Source organism: Archocentrus centrarchus, chromosome 4, assembly GCF_007364275.1.
Source record: "Archocentrus centrarchus isolate MPI-CPG fArcCen1 chromosome 4, fArcCen1, whole genome shotgun sequence".
Lineage (NCBI taxonomy): Eukaryota > Metazoa > Chordata > Actinopteri > Cichliformes > Cichlidae > Archocentrus > Archocentrus centrarchus.
Genome location: NC_044349.1, coordinates 9,305,510 through 9,328,254, shown reverse-complemented (window position 1 = coordinate 9,328,254; position 22,745 = coordinate 9,305,510). Strand labels below are relative to the sequence as shown.

General features: G+C 41.6%; 1 protein-coding gene across 2 annotated transcripts in view; it reads left to right on the top strand.

Moving 5' to 3' along the window:
• Positions 1-9,230, top strand: part of syde2 (synapse defective 1, Rho GTPase, homolog 2 (C. elegans)) — a 48,825-nt gene extending 39,595 nt beyond the window's left edge. For both annotated transcript variants that reach the window (XM_030728158.1, XM_030728157.1), the window contains exons 6-8: positions 2,487-2,668; positions 3,359-3,590; positions 7,394-9,230. In XM_030728158.1, the coding sequence (XP_030584018.1) occupies positions 2,487-2,668; positions 3,359-3,590; positions 7,394-8,082 (1,103 nt within the window). In that variant the 3' untranslated portion in view covers positions 8,083-9,230. The remainder of the gene's footprint in view (positions 1-2,486; positions 2,669-3,358; positions 3,591-7,393) is intronic.
• Positions 9,231-22,745: the final 13,515 nt, after the last annotated feature.

The window sequence follows — 22,745 nt, the reverse complement described above, 5'->3', positions numbered from 1 at the left end:
ATATGTAATATATAAGGAAAATATGAGAAAAATGCATGTGAATGAGATGTGTTATTTGATATAAAATAATATACCAGAAGTCCAAGATTGTAGTGAGCCAGCATGAAATAAAGAAACAACAGGCAGCACGAAACCCTTTCAGAATTAGTCCCAAACAACAACCGAGGAAAATACTCTCAGCCACTACAAGAACTGCACCCACGATAGCAATACAAATGCAGCTCATACAGTAAACAGAAGGCAGCAGGATATGAGCAGACACTGAGACGTCCCCCACAAGCCGATGTCTTTGGCCTCAGCGGCGTCTTAGATTACTGATATTACCGAGCACGCAAAACCTGAACAGAGCAAAGACGCTTTCCCGATAAGCATGTTAGCACAGGCACCTTGTTTCGAAGAGCAGCGATCGTTGGCATCCAGAGTTGTCAACATCATGGGCAGGAAATCTCTTACTCTGGCTTCAAAAACATGTTTGAACCCAACAGCTGATAAGTCATTGAAAAACAAGGTTGCAGAACAGCAGCAGCTGTGGCAGTATGAATGTGAAGGTGTACAGTGTGACCAAAGCAACAGCAGGAAAGGTTTGCAGCAATTTGTGAGTGAGCAGTGCGATAGCAGCAGCGCAGTGTGGATTTATGGATTCGGTGTAGATGTGCCGATATATGTTGAGCTGATGTATAAACACTACGCTCCATCTGTGTGATGGAGCCTTAACTATCAGTCCTTAAAAATATAGAAGTGTTTATCTTGGGTGCCACGATAGCTCACCTGTATTTATTTTCTTATCCTTCGCTCTGTATTACTTTGAAGGATGACCAATATTGCTAATTACACAACACCCAACCCCGCCACCCCCTCCCCCAGGCTTCCCCGAAAGCTGATCCAGCTTCATGCAGAGGGAAAAGAAAGCAGACACTCACCACAAAGAGCTGTCACACTGCCAAGATCCCCCCCTTTTTTTTTAATTCCCATCTCTGCCCCTCCTCTCCCTTTATTTTTGCCTTTGATGAAAAGACATGCCAATGATATTTCAGGGGCTTAGTGGAGACAGACAGCATGGGTTTCATGTTTTCCCCTAGCTTTTGTCTGAACTTTGGGAGGCTGAAGTCACAGGTGCGAACGTGCCGTCACAGACGCCCCCCCACCCCAACACTTCAGGCTGCCGAGTCACGCCCGACTCAATCGGGCCTCTCAGCAGATGCCACGGGATCACCCCAGGCAATAATGGCATCTAAATCTGCCGCCAAGACAACATGCCAGGTTCAGTGCTTTAAATGGGGAGGGGAAGAAAAGCTTTTTATTTCTCAGTGACAGCACCTCATTAAGAGATATCGTTAGTGATTTGTCAGTAAGTAAGTAAAATTTATTTATATAGCACTTATCACAGATAAAAATCACAAAGTGTATAAAAAATATCTTCAGCTGCTTTTTAAAAGAGTCAATGGAGTCTGTACAGCGTAAAGACAGTGGAAGAGAATTCCACAACCTTGGTGCCACAGCCCCAAAAGCCCAATCCCCACGAGTTTTAAAACGAGTGCGAGGGACCAAGAGTAACCTTTGACCTGATGATCTAAGAGCTCGGGATGAAGAATATGGTTTCAACAGGTCAGAGGTATACTGGGGGCTTGGCCATGTAAGGCCCTAAAGGTTAAAACTAAATTTTTAAAATGAAATCTAAGATTTACTGGCAACCAATGAAGAGACGCCAAAACTGGAGTGATGTGAGATCTTCTATTGGTGCCAGTTAAAAGTCTTGCTGCAGCATTTTGCACAGTTTGAAGGCGATCCAAAGCTGATTTGTTAAAACAAGTAAAAAGACCATTACAATAATCCAGGCGGGAAGAGATAAAAGCATGAATAATCATCTCAAGCTCAGCCTTTGACACCAGTAATCTGAGTTTCGAAATATTCCTTAAATGATAAAAACAATTCCGAACCAGCTGTTTGGAGTGATGCTCGAGGGACATTGAACTGTCGAAATTGACACCTAAATTTCTGAGGCTTGATTGCACAGAAGGGCCTAAGAAGCTGATATGTCGCCTAATTTCCGAGATCATGTGGTCAGGAGCAATAATCAGTGTTTCGGTTTTATCAGTATTTAACTGGAGGAAATTGTCGTTTAACCATTGCTTGATTTCTGTCAGGCAATTACTTAAACTGGACAATTTATAAAACTCAGAGGCTTTGAAAGAGCAATATAGCTGAATGTCATCAGCATAGAGATGATAGGAAATATCATTGTAACGTCTTATAATTTGGCCTAGAGGAAATATATAAAGTAAGAAGAGAATTGGACCCAAAACAGATCCCTGAGGTACCAAGTCAGGTATTAAAGGTGCCTGTGTATTTTTCAGTTAGTGTGGGAAAGTTAAATGGTCTTCAGATGTTGTTTACATTCGTGTTAGCGGGCAGATTTAACATAAACTCACTATCCTGATGCAGCCGAGTTTCTCATGCCCTGCTTTGCTTCTCTCCTCGCTCATCAGGAGTACTGAAGGACTACCTGCGTGAGCTGCCCTACCCTCTCATCACCAAGCAGCTGTATGAGGCAGTGCTGGAGTCCATGGCTGCGAGGCCTCTGCGGATGGGAGCGGCGGGTTGCGAGAATGACCAAGCCGACTCGGAGCACACAGTCAGCCTGCTGGAAAACCTGCCAGAGGTGGAGAGGGTGAGGAAATAAAGTGCACATCCTTCTGCACAGGAGCTATAGGACTGTCACAGAAGTGGCTGTGAAAGGGCTAATTGTGGCTAGATAATCATGGTAATAAGGATAATGCTACAGATTACCACTGTTCAGGTGATAATTATGGTGCCATGCAATCTCCAAGCTTGCAGTGGTGTCACTTTCTTAAAGCATCTTCACTTACAAAAAATGACATAAAGTAAAAACTAATAGTGGCCAAAACTCTGTATTTGCCCAAGCAGTCACTTGTTTTGGTCTTAGTGAAGGTTCACTGTCAGCAGCGTGTAAGTGCTTTGCAAAAATAAAGCTGCTCTTTTTTTAAAAGTGTAACTCTGTGTAGTATTTGTGGTGTTGTACGGTAGGCTGCTATGCCATCATGACACCAGCTGTATATCCAGCCTTATATTGCTGCTAATGATTCGATTATGAATAATGGCCATTGTACCAAGACATCAGTTAGTATAGCATTCATTTAAAATTCCTTCTTGTTTGTAAAAAAAAAAAACAATACATTTTTTACATAAACTTACTGCCACAGATGCATCTTTAAGGATATTTGGCTTTGCATCTTTACTGCTGCTGATAGTGGTACTACTGCAGCTACCAATCATAATAATAACATGTCTTATTTGTCTGGCGTGTGTGTGTGTGTGTGTTTGTGTGTGCCTACATCAGATGACACTGCGGAAGCTTCTTGATCACCTGAAACTGGTGGCTTCCTACCAAGAAGTGAATAAGATGACGTGCCAGAACCTGGCGGTGTGTTTCGGCCCCGTGCTGCTCAGCCAGCGTCAGGAGGCCTCCTGCCACACCAACCGGGTCTTCATCGACTCCGAGGAGCTGGCCAGCGCGCTACACTTCAAAAAACACATCGAAGTACTGCACTACCTGCTGCAACTCTGGCCAGGTGAATTTTCTTTTCTTTCTTTTTTTAAAGAAGTTTGAGCACAAATCATGGCTTGAAAAAGCAGCACATTTACAGTCAGGTCATGTGTATACCGGTCTCTTGCCTGAGGGTATTGTACAAATCAGTGCCAGCCCTGCGGTTCAGCTCTACAAAGGCTGTTAAGGGGCTGGGCTGCTTTGATCCTTGAGGTTTTCCACCACTGGCACAAGTGCAGCAGATAGCCACAGGCCACCATCTGTCAAGATGAAACCCTCCACAAGTGCTTTATCGTGGTGGGTTGAGCCAATCAGAGCCAAGCCAGTAAGCCCCAATGTAAACCAAACATCTGAGGCGTGGCCCCCTCTGTCTTTAGATAAATCACCAATCAAGGACAGTCAGCACCAGCTTCACTCAGCACAGGTCATCTGTCTACCTGCACAGCTGCTCTCTGCCAGCTGCAGCTGTCTGCTCGCCGTGAGATATGATGAAGATATGATGATCCAGGAGAGAATTGAGAATGATGAAAGGAGTGTGTGGTGTGACATTTGCATTGGTCACAGCAACTAATCTGATATGTTTTTAGCTCACGGGCTTGATTTTATGAGTTCACCACATTTCTAATAATCAAGTGAGCCGTGCAGTGTCTGCTGCTGCATTTAAAGTGTCCAAGACGCCTACAAAATGGGCCCGTGGGCTGGGCGTACAGCTGAGGTTATTCCTAAAAGTAAAATGCATTTTTTGTGGCTTTTCACAATTTTATATACATTCGTCTTAAAGTTTTACATATACATGATCACCAATCAAAACAAATCCTACTTACTGCATTTGAATGTTTTTCTAAGTGCAGTGTTATTCTGTCGATTGAAAATACACATGCTCGCTGTATTTAAAACCCCTTTTCCCAATGTCCCTGAAATCATATGAGATAGACTTTCCCTCCTGAATGATTACAATCCTCAGAGCTTCTCCCTGCGGCCTGCAGCTTTAACCAGATCTGCCGATTGGTGTCTGAAGAAGGAGTGACTCTGCGTCAGGTTCAGCCTTTTAGCTGCATCCTCCAACTCCCGTGTTGAACCAATTCTGTGTAAACCACTGAAGCTTAGCGCCCTCCTTTACATCACCCACCGAGGGACCACAGAGAAGCTTAATTAGTCAGCATCTGTGAATCCTATGATTGCAGGTAGCAGAGAGAATTACAGAATTTCAAAATTAAAGCAAAAAACTGTTTTTTTGTTTTGTTTTGTTTTGTGGTAGTAGACGGTCACAGTAGGTTTTTTTTTTTCTGCAGATGATTTTAATGACATAAAGACACTGACAAAGCATTTTAGTCCAGGTTCAAGCCTTCATTTACACCCTCAGCAGTATTTCCGTTCCGTCCTGTTCCCCAGTACAGGGTGCAGGGCGCCTGGACTATATAATTAAAGACATTCCTGGCTTAACCTTACCCCTCAGCCCCTGAAGCTTCACCCTTACATTTCACAATCATTATGGGATATTTTCAGCCGCCTCTTCACGCCTTTCAGACACACATACCAAACCTTCCAAGGCATTGTCGCTCAGGATTCAACAGACTGACTGGCAGTACTTACAGGACATGTATGTGTGTGTGTGTATTGAAGAAGCTGAGGAGGTGATGAGTGTGTACTAAGAAGTTTTCCAGCTCTACATGTGAGGAGATGTGAGCGGATGGTTAGTCAGACAGAGTGACATAAAGAGGATAAAGTGTGTGTGTGCGTGTGTGTGTGTGTGTGGGTGGGGGTGGGGGGGGTTGTATTCTTTTTGTGTTATTTTTAAAATCCAGAATTAGCTCCACGAGTCCCGCTTCATTTTCACTTAATTTGCCCTACTTTTTATTTAGCATCAAAAATCAGCTGGGGGTCGAATTTGTCATTTTGTTTCCGTGTTTTACACACATGCCACAGAAGAACATGAAAGTAAAACTGCAATACAGTCAATTTACATTAAAAAAAATACTCTTATCCTAGCTCGACCAAGTCTAGTTGAAAAACATTACAACTAAAAATGGTAAAAATGTCTTTACAAGAAAGGAAATATATTAGGGTTGTGAATGAAGAGCTGAACTCCATTAAAAGTATTCTCGCCTGTTCTCTGTCTTCATTTTCTCTGTTGACAGCTAATAACTTTAATCGTGTCATCAGTGAATCATGTCTGGAATTAAATAACACAGTGCCTCTAAAAGGAGGATAATTTCTGTTTGTTCTAAGGTGATAATTGCTTAAGTCTTTAGCCTCGGGGGGAGATGTGAAGTGTGCAGCCACGTCACGTAAATACCGCATCAGCAGCAGCCACTCTGATGAATGAACTTGAGTCAACTTTTTGAAAGTGAGCAAAAATTATTTTTATAATTGGCTGGATAAAATACACACGGGAGAAAACAAGTCATCTCAAGGTTACGTCTTCATGTCACGAGACAAAATCAAATCTTACTGACTTACAGCCCCGTGTTTGTGTTCTTTTCCAATCTAGTAAGGGAGCGCGAGCGGTGCCAACAGATGTAGGTACTCAGATAAATGCAGACAGGTAACCGGACTGTGTTTGTGTTTGTGTGCGCACTTTTCCTTAGTCCAGTTAGAGAAGTCTTTCTTAAGGTCCAAACAGGGTTTCGCTTTGGTTAATCTTTAAGTTTGGTTACTTGATAACAGTACAGGAAGCAACAAAAACACAGTGTGCAGTGGTGTGACTTCAGCATGCATAACTTGGCATGGTCGTTCACCTAATGATGAACTTATCCTCATAGGGGGTCATTCAGATAAAGCAAGGCCCTTCAAAAACTGTATTTTCTCATTCAGGGCTATCTGTGCTTATAGTATCAAATCCCCATACTGAAGTATCAGCCTTCAAAATGTATATAATAGATAATTTTGCCCCCATTCTGCATCCAAAGCAGTAACGGCAAAAAAGTATGTTTCTGATGAAGCAGAGCTGTTAATTTTAACCTAATTTTTCTAATTATAAGTAAGATATTTGATATTCTGTTAAATGTGTTATGTTGTGTTTCCTCGTTTGGTGCTTGGTTTGGATTCCTGGTGTATTTGTGGTTGTGGATTATTTGTGCTGGTGTCTTGTATTTGTGTTTATTTTTCAGCTTCTGTCCTTGTGTCAAGCTCGTGTGTCTTAGTCCTGGTCTCTGTGTTTAGTTCTTCCTGTTTTATTTAGGCTTGTCATTGGTCCTTGTGCTTTAGGTTTAATTTTGCTTCCTGTGTTTCCCTCCCAGCTGTTTTCCTACTAGCCCGTTACCTGGTGTGTATATATTGTCTGTGTTTTCATCAGTCTCTGTTGTGTCGTTGTCTCTCCTCCAGCTGTGTGCGCGCTCATGCATTTGCTCTTGTTTATGCACATGTCCAAGTCAAGTTTTCAGTTTAGTTTGTATCTCTGCTGCTGGTACCAGTCCAGCTTTGTTTATGTGTTATGTTCAAGTGATTAAAACTGAATTTTGTATTTAACTTTTGACCCGCGAGTCCTGCTTTGAGTCCTGCTGGAGTCGTCTGCCTTGCCTGCCAGAGCGTTACATGACAGATTTTTTATTAAAGATTGCAGTTAGAATATATACTAGAATTAACTAATAAACAAAGATTACAACAAACAACACAAAACTTAATACATCTAAATAAATTAATTATTGTAGAAGAACAACAGTCATTTTTTACCTTTGCGGAAAGCAAACAAATGAGAAAACATGACTTTTTCTTATTGTTGTTCTTGTGTTTGTAATTTTTGTGAATAGATTCTTCATATATTTTTTAGTTTAAATGACCTATTTGCTTTTATTTAACTTTGTGTTTGTTTTTCCTTTCTTTCTCTAGTTGTGGACCCACATGGCCAGTCCTCTTCTCAGTCCCCAGCAGCCTGTCTGGCTGACCTGCTGTCAGCTCCTCCTCTGCGACGGAGAAAAGAGCGCCCCCAGGTGCTGAACCTCACTGGAGCAGAGATGGCGGGTGTTCTGCGACCCAAACCGGGGCGTCTGGACAGCCCCAGCAACCGCTATGCTGGTGACTGGAGTGGCTGTGGTGAGACCTACTTCCCTTCTGAAATGCTGTTGCCTTCTAGCAAGGAAGAGGCAGACTATGATGATGTTCCCTCAGAAGATACTGAGGCAACTGAGGAGGTTCAGGAGAAGCACGAGGAAGCAGAAGATGGCATACAGCTCAAGGTTAAATGTCCTGTGTCTGATACCGCTGATGAAGAGCAGCCTCAGAGAGAGGAGGTGGTAGAAGACGAGGAGGAGGAGGAGGAGGAGAAGCAAATAGAAAGTGACAGTTCAAACAATGGACACCCATTAGAGGAGGAGGAGCAAGAAGAGAGGGTGTGTAACCACATCCTGCCACCTCGGCTGCCTAAAGAGCACACTTACCAGGCCTACATGAAGATCCAGGATATCAGTCCTGTGTTGAACAACAGGGTGAACCTGAGGGACCTGCAGGAGAGCATCGATACTCTGATAGGAAACCTGGAAAGAGAGCTCAACAAGAACAAGCTCAATGTTGGATACTGACTCTTCGATGCACACGCAGACATACACACCCATGAAGCCCGACAGGTTGGGACAGAACCTATTATCTCTGAAGGTGCTTCAGGATACACCCATGGAGATCCTGAGATGTCACCATGACAGTGTGGTGCACGGCATTGCTGCCGCAAAAACCTAGAAGATGAGATGATGAAATATAACGGGGCACTTGTGGCGTTTGTACCATACCCAGAAACATTCCGTAATATTCTCCTTTAATTTTGTCAGCAGATTAAACTTTATGTTGTTTTGTTTCAGTCCAGTTCTGTGTTCCATGTTGTTATTGTTGCTTCTCTTCTTATTAGAAGAACCCATTTACCCCTCAGGGGTTTAAAAGGTGCCTTAATTGTGTGAAGGTGGTACGTCAAGAGGAAAATCCACCCTGAAATATAGCACACCACCTCCGAGGATCTGGGCCCGGTGTGGGTAGTCAAATAGATAACGTGTGAAGTTATCTTGAAGAGCTTTTCTTACACAAAAAGGCTGCAGTATATCATATTTTCAGCAGGTACAAATACACCTTCTGTACTTTGGGGCTGTCCAATAAAAACAGGCACATTTAGTTACTTTCAGACCTACTTTGACCTTTGCGTGGCGGTAAAGTGTTTAGTAAAACAAATGAAGATCATCGGAGGAACACGTGTACACTTTGTCTTAGGGTGGATTTCCTTTTTAAAGGCAGCAGAGAGCTTTTCTATTGAGGTATAAAACACTAAATGTTATACAATAATGCACTTAATAGGCAGACAGTAGTGTAGATTCTCATCGTAGTTCATTCAGTGAAAAGGCTGGAGGAGCTGCCGCCAGTTACACCTCCTCTTTGTTCAAAGTCATGCATGTACTCACAGCTATACACACATTCTCAACAGTTTTTGATCGTAAGCAGAATTCTTATGTTTCACGTGGCATTGCAAGTGTTTGGTAAATTCATTTTCTTGCCCAGAATGAGATGAAAAGATTGGTACCACTGTCATGTCTGTATATGAATATAAGCTAGAGTCCGAAAGCATGTGAGGGCCTGGTGCTGTCCACCTCTTCATATTTGAGACTCTTTCTTGGATGTCTGCCACTGTGATGGTTTCTGGAGCCTGTTCAGGGAGGTTGCTGTGGTCTGCTCTTAGGTCCACTAGCCACTGAGCACTGGTGTTCTGTGTTGCATCCCATATGCTCTTCCAGTATTGCTCCATCTCCAGCCTTGGTGGGGGTGCTGTTCTCCTGCCACTGAGAGTACACCTTAGATGGGTTAGTGGAGAACATCTGGTTTATTCTCCTGGCTTCTATCTCTCTGGTTTACCTCTTCAGGTGGTTAGCCAAGGCTGGGAGTCTTTGCTTTGCAGTTTCTAAGGCCTCATGTATGGACAGCCTGTTGCACTTCTTAGGCACCCCTTTCTTCATCACATCCTCCTTGCTGCCTTGATCTTAGCCTCTAGTCTTCTTTTCCATGGATGGTACTGCTCCTTGTGGCTATTCATCTTATAGCCAAACATCTCAAGGATCACTGCTGCCGTGGTACAGATCAGCTGGTTGGTTTCACTGATGGTCAAAGTAGAAGTAGGAATTGTCTATAGTGCTGCATTCATGTCTTCTAGGAGACTTTCACAAGGTACTTCACATAATCTTGGTAATCGGTCACAGAGGGTCCAGGTTGGCATTTAACATACCAGTTATTTTTGGGGCTCAACCCCTGAGTGTGGGGATGATGGTATCTCCCCCCTGACCTGACGTCCTGGCTCCCCCTTGCCGTAGCATTTGTGTTGTACCTCATCAGTCTGTAGTTGTGAGAACAGTTGCTTTTCGCAGATGTCGGAACACTGAGCTGCTAGTTGTTTTGATGTCAGTCTGGATGTTGGGAACCAAAGAATCCATAGGTCCCACATCCTCTTCATGTAACCCCTTTCACTTGGGTGCATTTGTAGTAGCAGTCCAAGCAAAGACGAGTGAACGTGGTATCAACCTTCTCATCCACCTACATGCAAGAATGTAAAGAAGCTATTTATTTAAAAAAAAACAAAAAAAAAAAACACGAAATGGTCAAAAACAGTGAAATAAACAATGTGAAGCACATCATTCAGAACAGCAGTGGAAACTTAGTGGCGGGCTCACCCAGTTAGTTCAACTTAGCTAGCTGCTTAAAGAGACAAAGGATGTTTTCAGCAATCCAGGGATTCAGAATGATCAGTATTTAACCTATATGTATGTGTATATAATTATATAAATGTATTCGGAGTATATTATTTTTACAGCTTATATTTCAATGGCGTATTTAAATACTTCTGATGACCTAGTGTTGACTTGTAGCAATAGTCGCTTCTCTCTCTTAATGCTACCTGTACACATCTTAATGTGCTGGACTAATGGTACAACTTTAGCTGTAAAATACATGATACAATCGTGCTCTTGCAGAAAAAGTGATGTTGTTATTTTTGTTATATTGTGTATATATTTGACATTGTTTTATGTCTCTAAGGCGTGCTGATGATTATTTTGGTGTTTGTTTTTTAAGGTACTGAACGTTGCATGGTCGAAAGCTTTACTGACATAAACAAGGCTCTGTCTCATTTGCCGTTGTATATCATATTTATGTGTAAAATAAGATTATTTTGTAACGTATGTGCATTCGTTTGACCCCCTGTTCCTTTGTAAGACACATGACTGCATTGTCCAAGCTTTTTCCAAAGGACTTAGAGGCAGGCGGTTTGTTAAATGTAGAAATTTATAACAATTTCATTTTGTTTTTAAACTCCAGCTGTAAACGGTTTCGCTGCCCTAAAATCAAAAGTTTAATTGCACTCTTATTGTTATTAACATATTTACAAAATCACTTCTAGTTAAATATTATGCTAACAGGATTTTTAACCCATGATAGAATAAAAACAGGTAAAATTGTCTTCAAAATGACTAGTAAGATGGTTTAATTTACACATTTAGTTTTTGTGTGCCCTCATGTGTGGTGTTTTTGCACAGTCCTGCTGCTTTGTGGTGAAGCTGGGGCTGCTGCTGCTGCTGCGTGGATCTGTTGAAACTGAGTTTCAGCAGGGTTCCTTTCAAACCATCTGTCTGCACAGGCAACACACAAAGAACCAGGGCCTCATTTATAGGAGCCATTGTGAAGAATCAGGAGCTGCTTTAAATGATTTTTTTCTCTCTCTTTTTAATGTAAAGATTGTCCTCTAAATCTCAGGCGCATTCTTGCTTATAAAGAACCGATTTGCCTAACGGGCTCTCAAATTAATACTCAAAGAGTACACTGAGAGCACAGATGTTTTCATGGTTTTGACTCAAAAATCGACTAGAATAAAAGCAAACTGGTATGCTAATGACAAAACTCAGTGTTCTGTATAAAGTCTATTTCAGTGATCTAATATGGGGATGCAGGGCAGTGACTGAGTCATGATAGCATCTTCATTTCCCACCTCCTTCTCCTTCTCCTTGTGTGTGTGTGTGTGTATATATATATATATATATATATATATATATATATATATATATATATATATATATATATATATATATATAGTGTGTCACATTTTAAAAATCAGTTCTGTCTTTTTTGTCTTATCCTCTTTGTCCTTTGGAGGAAAAAGTGCCATATTCAAAGCATCGCTAAACAAAAACAGAGAAGTGCTTTGTATTGATCCTGAGAAATGTATGGTCATAATAAAGTATATTATTTTACATTCACATGTGGCTGCTCTTGTCTTTTTTCCCCTTAGCATGCATCTCTGACATATTTACAGTACTGTGTAAAAGTCTTGAGCCGCACCTCATTTTTTTTATATTTTACTTGGAAAATGGAAATAGGTGCAGCGATTTATTGAAACATGCAAACAACACAGTATATAAGGCAAAAACAGAGTTTGTACAATTCTAACGAGCTTGAAAGTCAATATTCGGTATGAATACCTTCATTCTTCAATGCAGCCTAAACCCTTAGACAGCTTTCTTGTCATTTTTTTTAAAGTAGTCTTCAGGAATAGTTCTCCAGGCTTCTTCAAGGACATTCAAAGCTCTTCTTTGGATGGATCAAAATATGATGATACTTTTCTGCATTCATAATTCCATCAATTTTGACAACCTTTAAACACCACCGGCTGAAATGCAGCCCCATGACAGAGCCTCCACCGTGGTTTACAGATGGATGTAGACGCTCACTGTTGCATCTCTCTCCTGACCTCCTCCATGGACGTACTAACAATGATTTAAACCAAAAATTTCAAACTTGGATTCATCACTCCAGCAGACCTGATGCCACTGATTTTCAGTCCAGCTTGTGTGTAATTTGGCATACCTCAGCCTTTTCTCTCTGTTCCCCTTCCTTAAGAATGGCTTCTTGACAGCCACTGAGACCATTTCTGGTGAGGCTTCAGTGAACAGCAGATGGATCAACTGAAGGGCCAGATGTGTTTTTGTGACAGGTTGCTAGTAACAAAGTGTACAAAGAGACAATTTAAAATTGGTTATGCATAGACACAACACTGGTTTATCCCTTGAATTAGGTGCCCTTTTATTGCTTAAAAATGAGTTAAAAAAAACAAACAATGTTAAACAAAAAGCTTTGAAAGACCTTCAGAAAGCCTGGAGGCTTCTGGCTCCTTGAAAGCACAATATAAAGAAACAAGGGCTGGCTCAAGACTTTTGCACAAGTCAGTTTTTCCAGAACAAATATTACAAAAAATAGAAAAAGAAATACTGTCCAAAAAAATAAATAAATAAATAAACAACTCTTGGTTTGGCACTGTCACAGCAGTAATTTCTAGGGCACAGTGAGCATCTTGCCTCTCTCTCTCTCACACACACTTAAAACATGGAATTCATTCAGAAAAACCTCACAAAACCTTTTTTGTTCTTTAGTGTAAATACATCTGGTATTCGGCATGTGCCCTAGCAATCACATCACAGTTGCTGAAATAACTTGACACTGCGGCCATACTTTCCTAAACTGTTTTAAAGACCGCTATTGTTTTATAGAAAACCAAAGGGGAAAAGATTACTTGAACTTCAGGAGATATATTTTTTTTCTTGTTTTGCAGATTCACCTCTTTGCTGTGGGAGCACTGTAACCCAGCCTCGGTAGGAATACAGATAAATAAGCTGGGGAATTGCCCTTGTTGGCTTGTGGGAATCTCCCAGAAAGACTCTGAGCTTCAGGGACATTCCCAGGATGCAGCTGCATTTAGCCATCCAGTAAAATCCACTGCTGGAAGACTGCGTTTTTACTGCGGCTCCAAAACCGAGCCTTACCAGCAACACTCGTGAGATACCTACAAATAGCCTAAAGTCGGAGCAAGCAGTTTGCTCAAATAGTTAAATGTCACATTATTTTGAAATATTTTCCAAAAGGAACTATAAATTCATACAGAAAAGGGAAAGGTGCGGCCAGGCGGCTCCAGCATGAGAAGCCACAGCAGCCGGAGGCCTTTCAGCACTAAATGGTTTTCAGCCTTGTTTGATGTCACTACAATAAATATGTTTTTATGGCTGCACCGAACAGGTATGAGAAAGCTTTAGGGCACAGAATGTACACATACCTGTCTGCACTCTGCAGCCTTGTTTGTACGCCCACATCATCTTCAGTAACCATTCTCACTGGAATTCTTTGTAGAGATGGAGCCAAATATTTCACTGACAGGTTGAAAATGTAAATACTTTTATACACTGAGAATAACATTCTCATCAGCTTCAAGGTAACTGTTGGCTCTCTCACAAAGCGTAAATGGAAAAGGATCTGCTTTTTTTTAAATTCCAGCTTTACACATCTGGAAAAAGGTTTTATTTTTAGATTCAGGTGCTGGCTGTAATTGCACCTATTGTAAAAGTGCTTTGTCCACGTTTGACTTGCTAAGCTGTTCCCTCAGTCCCAATAAAAGCAGGAGTGAAATCCCATATGAAGACAGAGGTAGACATAATAACACAGAGCCTGTTTGGATAATCAGGGTTGCCACTTGATATCAGGCAGTCTGTCGGAGTGAACTGAACTGAACTTTTGTTCATTTCTAATTCTGGAGAGAAGAGATATGAGTCTTGTTAGGTAAACATCCTTGACAGCCACCTGCATGTGAAACCAGACCTTTTCTCTTCTTCTTCTCCTCCTCCTCCTCATCTGCTCCCATAATCTCTGCTGACCTTTGAGTCAGTATGGCTGCAAGTCAACCAGCCAACCACATAACACACAGTCTTTGTTTCAAACTTTCTTCCTCTTCTTCTTCTTTTTTTATAGCATGAACTGTGGGTTTTGGCAAGATTGGACCTTTGAAAACATCCATGCAACCTTAAAGCTGTTTGTGATCATCTGGGGAGGGAAACAGGGACAGTATCCCTTGATGATTAAAACCACCAGTTTGTTGTTTGCAGCCGCTGATAAAAAAAAAAAAAACAAAAATAATAATCTCTCCAGAAACTCCAGTTCTACCAAAAACTAGCATCAGATGTGTCTCAAAAAGGGTTTTTACTAAAACCATACAAAACAAAAAAACAGACGAGATATTTTATATATAAAAGATGCCCAAGTTTGATCACCAGTAACTCTAACCCCACTAACTGCATGTCTTTGGACTGTGGGAGGAAACTGGGGGACCTGGAGAAAACCCACACAAACGGTGAATGGTTGTCTGTGATTAAGTGAAAGAAGACGGACGGATGGATGGATGGATGGATGGATGGATGGATGGCCCAAGTTTAACAAAAGTAAAGAAATAAAAAAAAAAAAAAACACATGTGCAGTCTCACACATGCATTATCTAAATAGTCATTCAAATAATCTTTAGATGTTTTGACCAGTTTGTTGGTGAGTTCATTAAAAACACCTTTGTGGATTTTTTTTAAGTCTTTAAAGGAATTGTAGTGTATTTAGGGTTACTGCCTTTTGGGTCATGGTTTCTTCTGTAAAACAAGTCCTGCCGATGGGTATTTCTTTCCCAAAGTATATATGTAAATAACTTTTGAACCCACAAGACCATCAGCTGAACCATTTCCAACAATTTCTAAGGAAAGCAATTGTGTTAGGAGTACTAAAGTCAAGACTGGCTAGTTCCATAAAAGATGCCTCTAGCTCAGTGATAAACTTTAGTCAGTGTGGTTCAATAAAAGTTTTCCCATAGCAGTTTTACAGACTGACTAAACCTTTGCATGATTTACAGAATCAAAATGTTCCTTATTTATTTTATATTAGGCCTCAGAGCAGCCCATCAGGTCATCCACTGTCTGAAATAAGCTGTTTTAGCTCCTCTCCCTTTAAGAACATCCACCACTGAAGCCAACTTTCTTCTCATTGGCTTCCCCTTGCAAACAGAAGGGTTGAACAGCAGGTGGGTGGGCATGTTGTGCTCACAGCCACGAAGCTACGAATGCCTTTGTTTCCCTGTAATTAAAAAAAATCCCCTGGCCATAAGTTTTAGTTCGTGTGTTCCTGTTGTATTAACTCAAGGATGAGTTTGGTGTCTATGTTTTCATCACTTCAGGATTATATTTGTTGACCAACAATTCCACTTCCAAAAACTCGATTGCTTAAAGTCCTGAAAATGAACTTAGTACCTCACACAATTGTGGTATATGCCCTGGTCTTCTGATTCAACCATGGAGTTACTCTCCATACAAGGATTACCCCTGAGTACATGTCATTAGACACCCATTACAAAGTCATATCCAGTGGGATCATGCCTTTTTCATCTATCACTGTAAGTGTTTTAAGAGGCTCAGCCTGGTTAATGTTGTCTGGAACATACTAGCATTCACTCCTTATAAACATGAGCGAGCTAAGCCTGGGTAATTGCTGGGAACCTTTGTGCAGTGACCCTGGGCACACATTCCATACATGTGGTGCCCTTCAATAGGAGGGCTATTAAACACATTTTACCAAGGTCCCAGCCTTTTCTGCTGTGTTTTTTTGGAGGTCTTTTGTTCCCCTGTGGTCCAGCCCCTGTACTTGGCAGCTCATCTGAGAGCCTGAGGGCAGATCTCTTGACGCAGTGCTGACAGATCCTCCTGTTCTGGACCGCGGTTGATGATGAGAGAGAAGACCAGAGGAAAGGAGAGAGAAGATGAAGAGAGAATGCAAGAGGTGAAAGTGAATAACGGAGGGAAGGAGAACACAGAGGAGCGGCACTTCAGATCCTCCGAGGCTGGGCCTCACACAACACAGACCCTCTGCGCTCTCCGCCTTGCCTCTTCGCCTCCTCCACCTCCATAGCTCTGTCACTCAGGACTAGACTATTTCATTTTAATAAGGCTAATCCCTCCTAGAGGTAAGCTGCTCATCACCTCTCTCCCGCCTGCTCCTCCAGGAGAGAGCAGTCTCCTTTCAGAGTGAGGACAGGAGGAGAGTTTGCTCTGCTTGACAGATAGAGAGAAAAAAATGTGAAAGGTGAGACTGAAAAGAGGCCCTGACAGCAGCTGTGGTCGGACTCAAGAAGATTTGGGCCTCACTGGTTTGATAAACTTGCAGGTGGCACACCTTTAATAGTGGTTCTTGCTCCAAGCAGCCTTTAACATCATGCTGATATGGAGCACTGTGATAACTTTGAACTATGCAGAGGAAGTGGAGTGATACAGTTGGTATGTTAGTGTATGCTATCGCCTTCCTCCTGTCAGCAGAGCACTCTCCAGCTGTCAGCAGTAAAACTTAGTCTGCCTGCTGCTTCAGGTGATGTCTGCAGAGAGGTTATAAGGTCTTTGATGTATCCTTATTGCTGACCACCTGCTGCTATGGCCCCTTGTTAATGAAGCAGTTAGGCATTTTAGGAAAATACACTTTTTTTGTTATAGTCATTTCTAAATAGGAAGTTACAGCCAGAAGCCAGGTAGCATCACTTGGAGAAAAAAAAAAGAAACAGCTTACCTGGCTATGTGCGAAGATAACAAAAGGCCATCCATCACGTATAAGAAAAGTAATGAATATATATTTATGGCATTGATTAAAAAAAGAAAATTCTGCAGTTTAAATATCCATCCATCCATCGGTGGTTGCATCACATACAATATGGTGGACAACACTCATTATGCGTGAACCTTAGTAATGTATAAATATGAGTGTAATCAAAATTCTTATCTAACACTTGGCATGAATACAATATTTCACAAATAGTTTAGCTAAAAAATCTTCCCCAAAATGTCATGAAACAGCTGTGTGGCAGGCAGGACTGGGATCCAAATGCAGTACAGACTCAAAAAGTAGCTTTAATGCTGTTACTCACAAGAATACAAAGAATACACGATCGCAGGGCAGGAGCAGGGAAACAGAAAACTAAAAAGCACAGAGTCATGAGAGCGGACAGAACAAAGAACAGAGGGAGACTGAGACAATAAATACACAGCATGTAATCAGGGAGATAAGACACACCAAGGAACACAGCTGAAACTCACTGCGGAAACAAGAGTGGGAAAAGTACAACACTAAGCACACGGGACAAGGACTACCAAAATAAAACAGAAAATAACTAAACAGGGGAACATCACAGATGGAGACTTGACAATACACGGGTAACATCAGGGAGGCAGGAAAAACTGAAAGAAGGAACAAACTCAACAATAACTGCAACCAAAGCAGAAAAACCACAGCAAGTAAGAAACAACTTTAAACAAGTTTCAGAAGTCCAAAATACAAAAGTCCGGGTTGACAGGAACGTGGCACAAACATGTTAACTTAAAATCACAGTAGCAAAGTTTCTACTTCTTTGGTTTCCTTCAGTAATGACAGTAAGTCAAAAGAAGAAGACTCATAGTTTTCAGGCCTTCATGGTTTTATTACACATTGACAGACTGATCATTTAGAAGACAATGGAGTGGAATGGAATTGCATCTAAGGCTGGGTTATTGCCAAGACAATTTTAACTGATGGGTACAAAATGATATTTCAGCATGAATTTCTTGAGTGGAAATGTTACAATTATTGCCTGCCAAAGTGGCTACCTTTGAAGTGGCTGAGATGAATGTCTTTGCTGGCAGGCAGAACAGGTTAAAGAAAAAAGAAGACCTCCTTGGTCAGAATAGAAACTCGGCTTCCATGGAAGAGCTTCAGAAATTCTTAACAAGAGAACACAAATAAGGACACTTCTAAAAGTAGAACATTCACAAGCCTCCAAAACTAAACTGCATTTAACAAAATATTAAAAAAAGACAGGACCGTTAAAATGGGGGGGGGGCATATCCCAACTGTCACAAGGTGAGAGGCATGGTACGTGCTGAACAGATCACCAATCGATCGCAAAGATAACAGTGAAGAGTGGATAACTAGTCAGTGGATTTCCTTGAAAGACTTGAGGCTCGAAGTAGACTGCAAGGACTTTGGTCAGACATTAATGATGACCAAATATCTGCAAAACAAATGACTATTCCATCAGCTTTATTCATTAGCATTTGCACTGAAACACAAAGGGAAATGTGTCACCAGAACAGACAGAACAAGTCATCATGTATACTGGATGGCAGCCAACTGGCTGTCTTTAAACAAACAGAAAAACTGAAGCTTTCCTCTGTGCCCCTGACAACTTCATCCCCACGGTAATTGAAAATCTTGGAGCCATTTCATCTTCAGTTCTCTCAACTGTCTTTTAAAAACTTGCTTTCATCATCTGTGAAGCATTGCCCGTTTTAAATATTCTATCTGAATATGAAATAGAAATGATTATTTCATATTTATTTCATCACACCTTGATTATTTAAATTCTTCATTCCTTTGCTAGGGCAAATCATCCCTGGACCATTTAGAAATGCAGCTGCAATGCTTTTCACCAGGCCCCCAATGATACTGACTCTGTTCTCTTTACACTGGCTCTCCATAACATTTAGGGTTCAGTTTAAGATTCTGGTCATCACTTTCAGAGCTCTTCATAGTCAGATGAAAAGAAGCTGCAGAGCCACCTGTGCAGACTTGCTTTTATTTAGTCTGATCCATTTATAAAGTTTTAACTGCTGTAGCTTATTTTATCTTATAAAGCAATTTTGTTCTTGAAAAGCACTAAATCTAAACTTTACTTACTTACTTACTTACTTACATTCAACCCAGGGCAGAAATGCTAATAGAATATTCTTCTCTTTGCTTAGACTTTGCTATGCCACTGGGTCTTTAGCTGTTAGAAAGCTAATGTTTGCTGTATGTTACCAAGTATATACTATAATTAACTAAAAAGAAACCCTGTAAATGTATTTATTTTACTCAGGGCTTTCTAAATGATCCAGGTTCCACTGTAATACAAGCTGCATACAGTCAAATGCTTTAGAGTCTGACTTATAGAAATACAGCTGCAGGCGTCACAGAAACAGGTAATGTTTCATGTTAAGTTATAAACCCACCTAGATCCACCACATGGTAGAGGCACTGTTATTGGCAGAAAATATTGGGTTAATGTGACCTTTGAATCAAAAGTTAAGGTTTTTAGTTTTGCAGCTTATATAGGTTCTTTATCCTGCTAGGATTAGTCCATCCCAGCACAATGCAGCTTTTGGTCATTCAGTATTTTGATAGCAGGCTGAAAAAGAAGGTACCTCCACACAATACAATATCAATGCATAGGCATGATTGTTTCCCCCTCTACAGTGGATGGCACTTAAATGCACTGTCCTTTTGCCTGCTTTCACCTCCCAACATCATGTTAATGTTGGCCTTATAAGCGTTTCAAGTGTTACAAGCAGAACCTCCCTGAGTCGATAACATCACTATAGCCTAATAATTTTAGTGAAAAGTTTGTTAATGACCCTGATAGCTCCTACTGGTGTCCAAGACACTAAATATGAGCATAAAGCAGTTTCTCTAATTTGATAAAGGTGTGAACAACAAACCTCAAACAGCTGCTTTCAAAAACTGGATTGAACAAAGTATACATTTCTTTTTCTTGACATAAACCCCCCCCCCCCCCCCCCCCCCCCCCCCCACACACACACACACACACACACACACACACACACACACACACATAAACTACGTGCTGCTGTAGACATCAGAAGGTGCTGGTAAAATGACGAGAATCCAAAGTGTTGAGAGCTTTGAAATTAGAAAATGAAAAGGAGTCAAGAGGGAGCATTCCATAGCGCTGCCCTGGTCACCTGATCTCTTATGAGGTCAAGGGTCAACTAATGAAACCTACCACCAGCTTTGCAGAGGCTTTAAAGTGAAACTGCTTCATGGTTTACAGAAACAAAGCTCGGCAGTTTAACTGGGGATAATTTTACTAATTCACCAGCTGCGTTGAGGTTAAATGGAATTTAGATTCATTTGTGTCTTGAGAAGGAGAAATGCCTTTTCACTCAAGTAGAAGTTTCTCAACTCTCCGTTTCTCCAGCTCTGCCTCTTTGAATGTTCTGACCTTTCTCGTCATCCTGCTCAAGCTCCCTCAGCAGCTGGGGTCCAACTGGAATGACCATGTGTGAAATTTGCAGGATGCCCCCATGTTGGGAGATTTGTAGATGGCCTTCGAGCCCCCCCTCGCAACCCACCCCGATCCACCCAACACCCTCCTGAGCAGGAGCAGATAGGAGGCCAGACAGAACAATGCCAAAGCAATGGCTTAATTCGCCTGGCCAGATTTACAGCCCCTCCTGCACAGCACCTGCGCACATTGTTTCCCAGGCCTTGGCTTAAAAACTTTGAAGAACTGGTGATAAAAAATGGACTGCAGGCAATCCATTCTGAATAGACACCCCCCTTCAGCTAAAGATCGCTTTTTATGTTTGGGGAATCTCTTGGACTTGGATGAAGAAGTCAAGTGAGGAAAAGCTGACATCATGAATGGCCTTCATGCCAGTAGGAGTCACTTGGTTTATGGCGGTGCTGTTAACTATTGTACCAAACATTCAAAAGAGGACAAGCGCCGAGCAGTAGAGCTTACCCCTGCAAACATCTCTGTGTATGTCTGTGGAACCTCAAATGCCACAAATGTTTGTGTAGCACATAAGCCTCCTCAATTGCGCAACATTCTTTGCATCAGCCATTGTAATAATATCCAGCAAGTGTGAAGGCACTCCCCGAGTGAGTGTTGGTTTGCAGAAGGCGCATTCCTCTGCTTGTCGGGCTGGCAGAAAGCAAGAGGCTCTGCAGAGGCGAGGGGGACTGCAAAACTGAATTCCCAGAGAGGCTTGAGGAGGACACGACTTGAGAGCAGAGGCCCCTTTTGTCATGGGACCTTGTTGGTGCCTCAGGGGCCATATGGACGCCTGTCGCTGTGCACCCTCACATCAGCCCATTCTTCACCCTCCTCCACTCCCTCTGCTCCGTGACAGTACCGTCCATGTGAATGAGTCATGGCCAGGGTGAAGTCGACCCGAGTTCACTTCTGCTGAGGAGAATCGTCTCTGTTTTTCATCTCTCTCTCCTCTCTAACTGTCTCCTTCCCCCTCTCCCCCTGTATTCAGCCATTTGTGTTTGTGCTGCTCATTGATTCTCTCAACCCTCGCACTCTCTCTTTCCTTTTGAGGCATCTCGGACACAGTGTGAAAACTTGGCAATAGACAGCTGCCCCTATATTATGCAGAACCCCCCCGCCCTTCTCTGTCCCTCCGGCCTCTTTTCTGGCAGAACACCGGCTGTCAGTTTGTGACTATAGGTTTGTTGCGCTGCTCTTGACCTGAGGTGGACCCAGAACTCTGAGGCGTCCTTATTTTATCCCCATGAAGGAGCGAAACTAATGGAGTCCAGAAAGCTGCAGAGGTACTCCTTGCAACACAGTGCAAAGGAAACAACATTCTCATAAATGTTGTGAACAATGGGGGGAGGATTAAATGTTTAATTTAGCTTTTCTTGTCATTTTTGTGACCCTTGACTGTTTTGGAATCGAATAAACTGTCGTTTAACTAACAAAACCTTCATAACCGGGAAAACAATTTGTGAAATTATTGCCATTTATACTGCCGTTTACTGTAACTATTGCATCATACTACCTCTGCTCACCGTAAATACCAGATCCTTATTTATTTTATTTTATTTATATTTTTCATTTCTATCTTGTATTTATTATTTTGGCACCTGGAGGATGGCTTCAACAAAATTTCATTGTATTGTGCAATGAAAATAAAGATATCTAACTTATTTCTGATACTTTTGCTCAGGATTTGTCTTCTATCTTGTGATTTCCAACACTCTCTTTCTTCCTCACTCACTTTCTTTCTCTCTTCAAGCTTTATCACTTGTAATCAAAGACTATGTAAGTTAGCTTCTGGGTATAAAAAAGTGAAGTCGGTGCCAACTTCCTTCTCACTGCATTCTTTCTTAATGACCAGCAGGGGACACGTCATCTGGTTGTAGAAAGCTGTATTGACATCTATGGGAAAAGTCACTCAACTCCCTTACTCTGTGACCTCAGTAAACAATTTCCTGATTAGTTTTATGGCCTCAATGGCTTGCTTTAAGTAAAGCTTGCTTTAAGTTTTATTACTTAATTTTCTAAATCATGGTCCCCATCAGTTTCCAGAGGAAGTTATTCCTATTATACATTTTTTTAAGTCCACGTGGAGTCTGCCTGATGCATGCATAGATGGAGAAGCGCTAACACTGGTGCCACTCTGCCTACCTGATCTCACACACGCTGCAAAGCTACTTCCTTGTCAAAAAAAGGGGTTACAAATATTTTAAAGACTTTTATTTATTGCACACTGGTCAAGATCTTAATGTTAGACTTTGCAGCATTTCAGCACAGCCACTGGTCCATAAACATGGCAGAGAG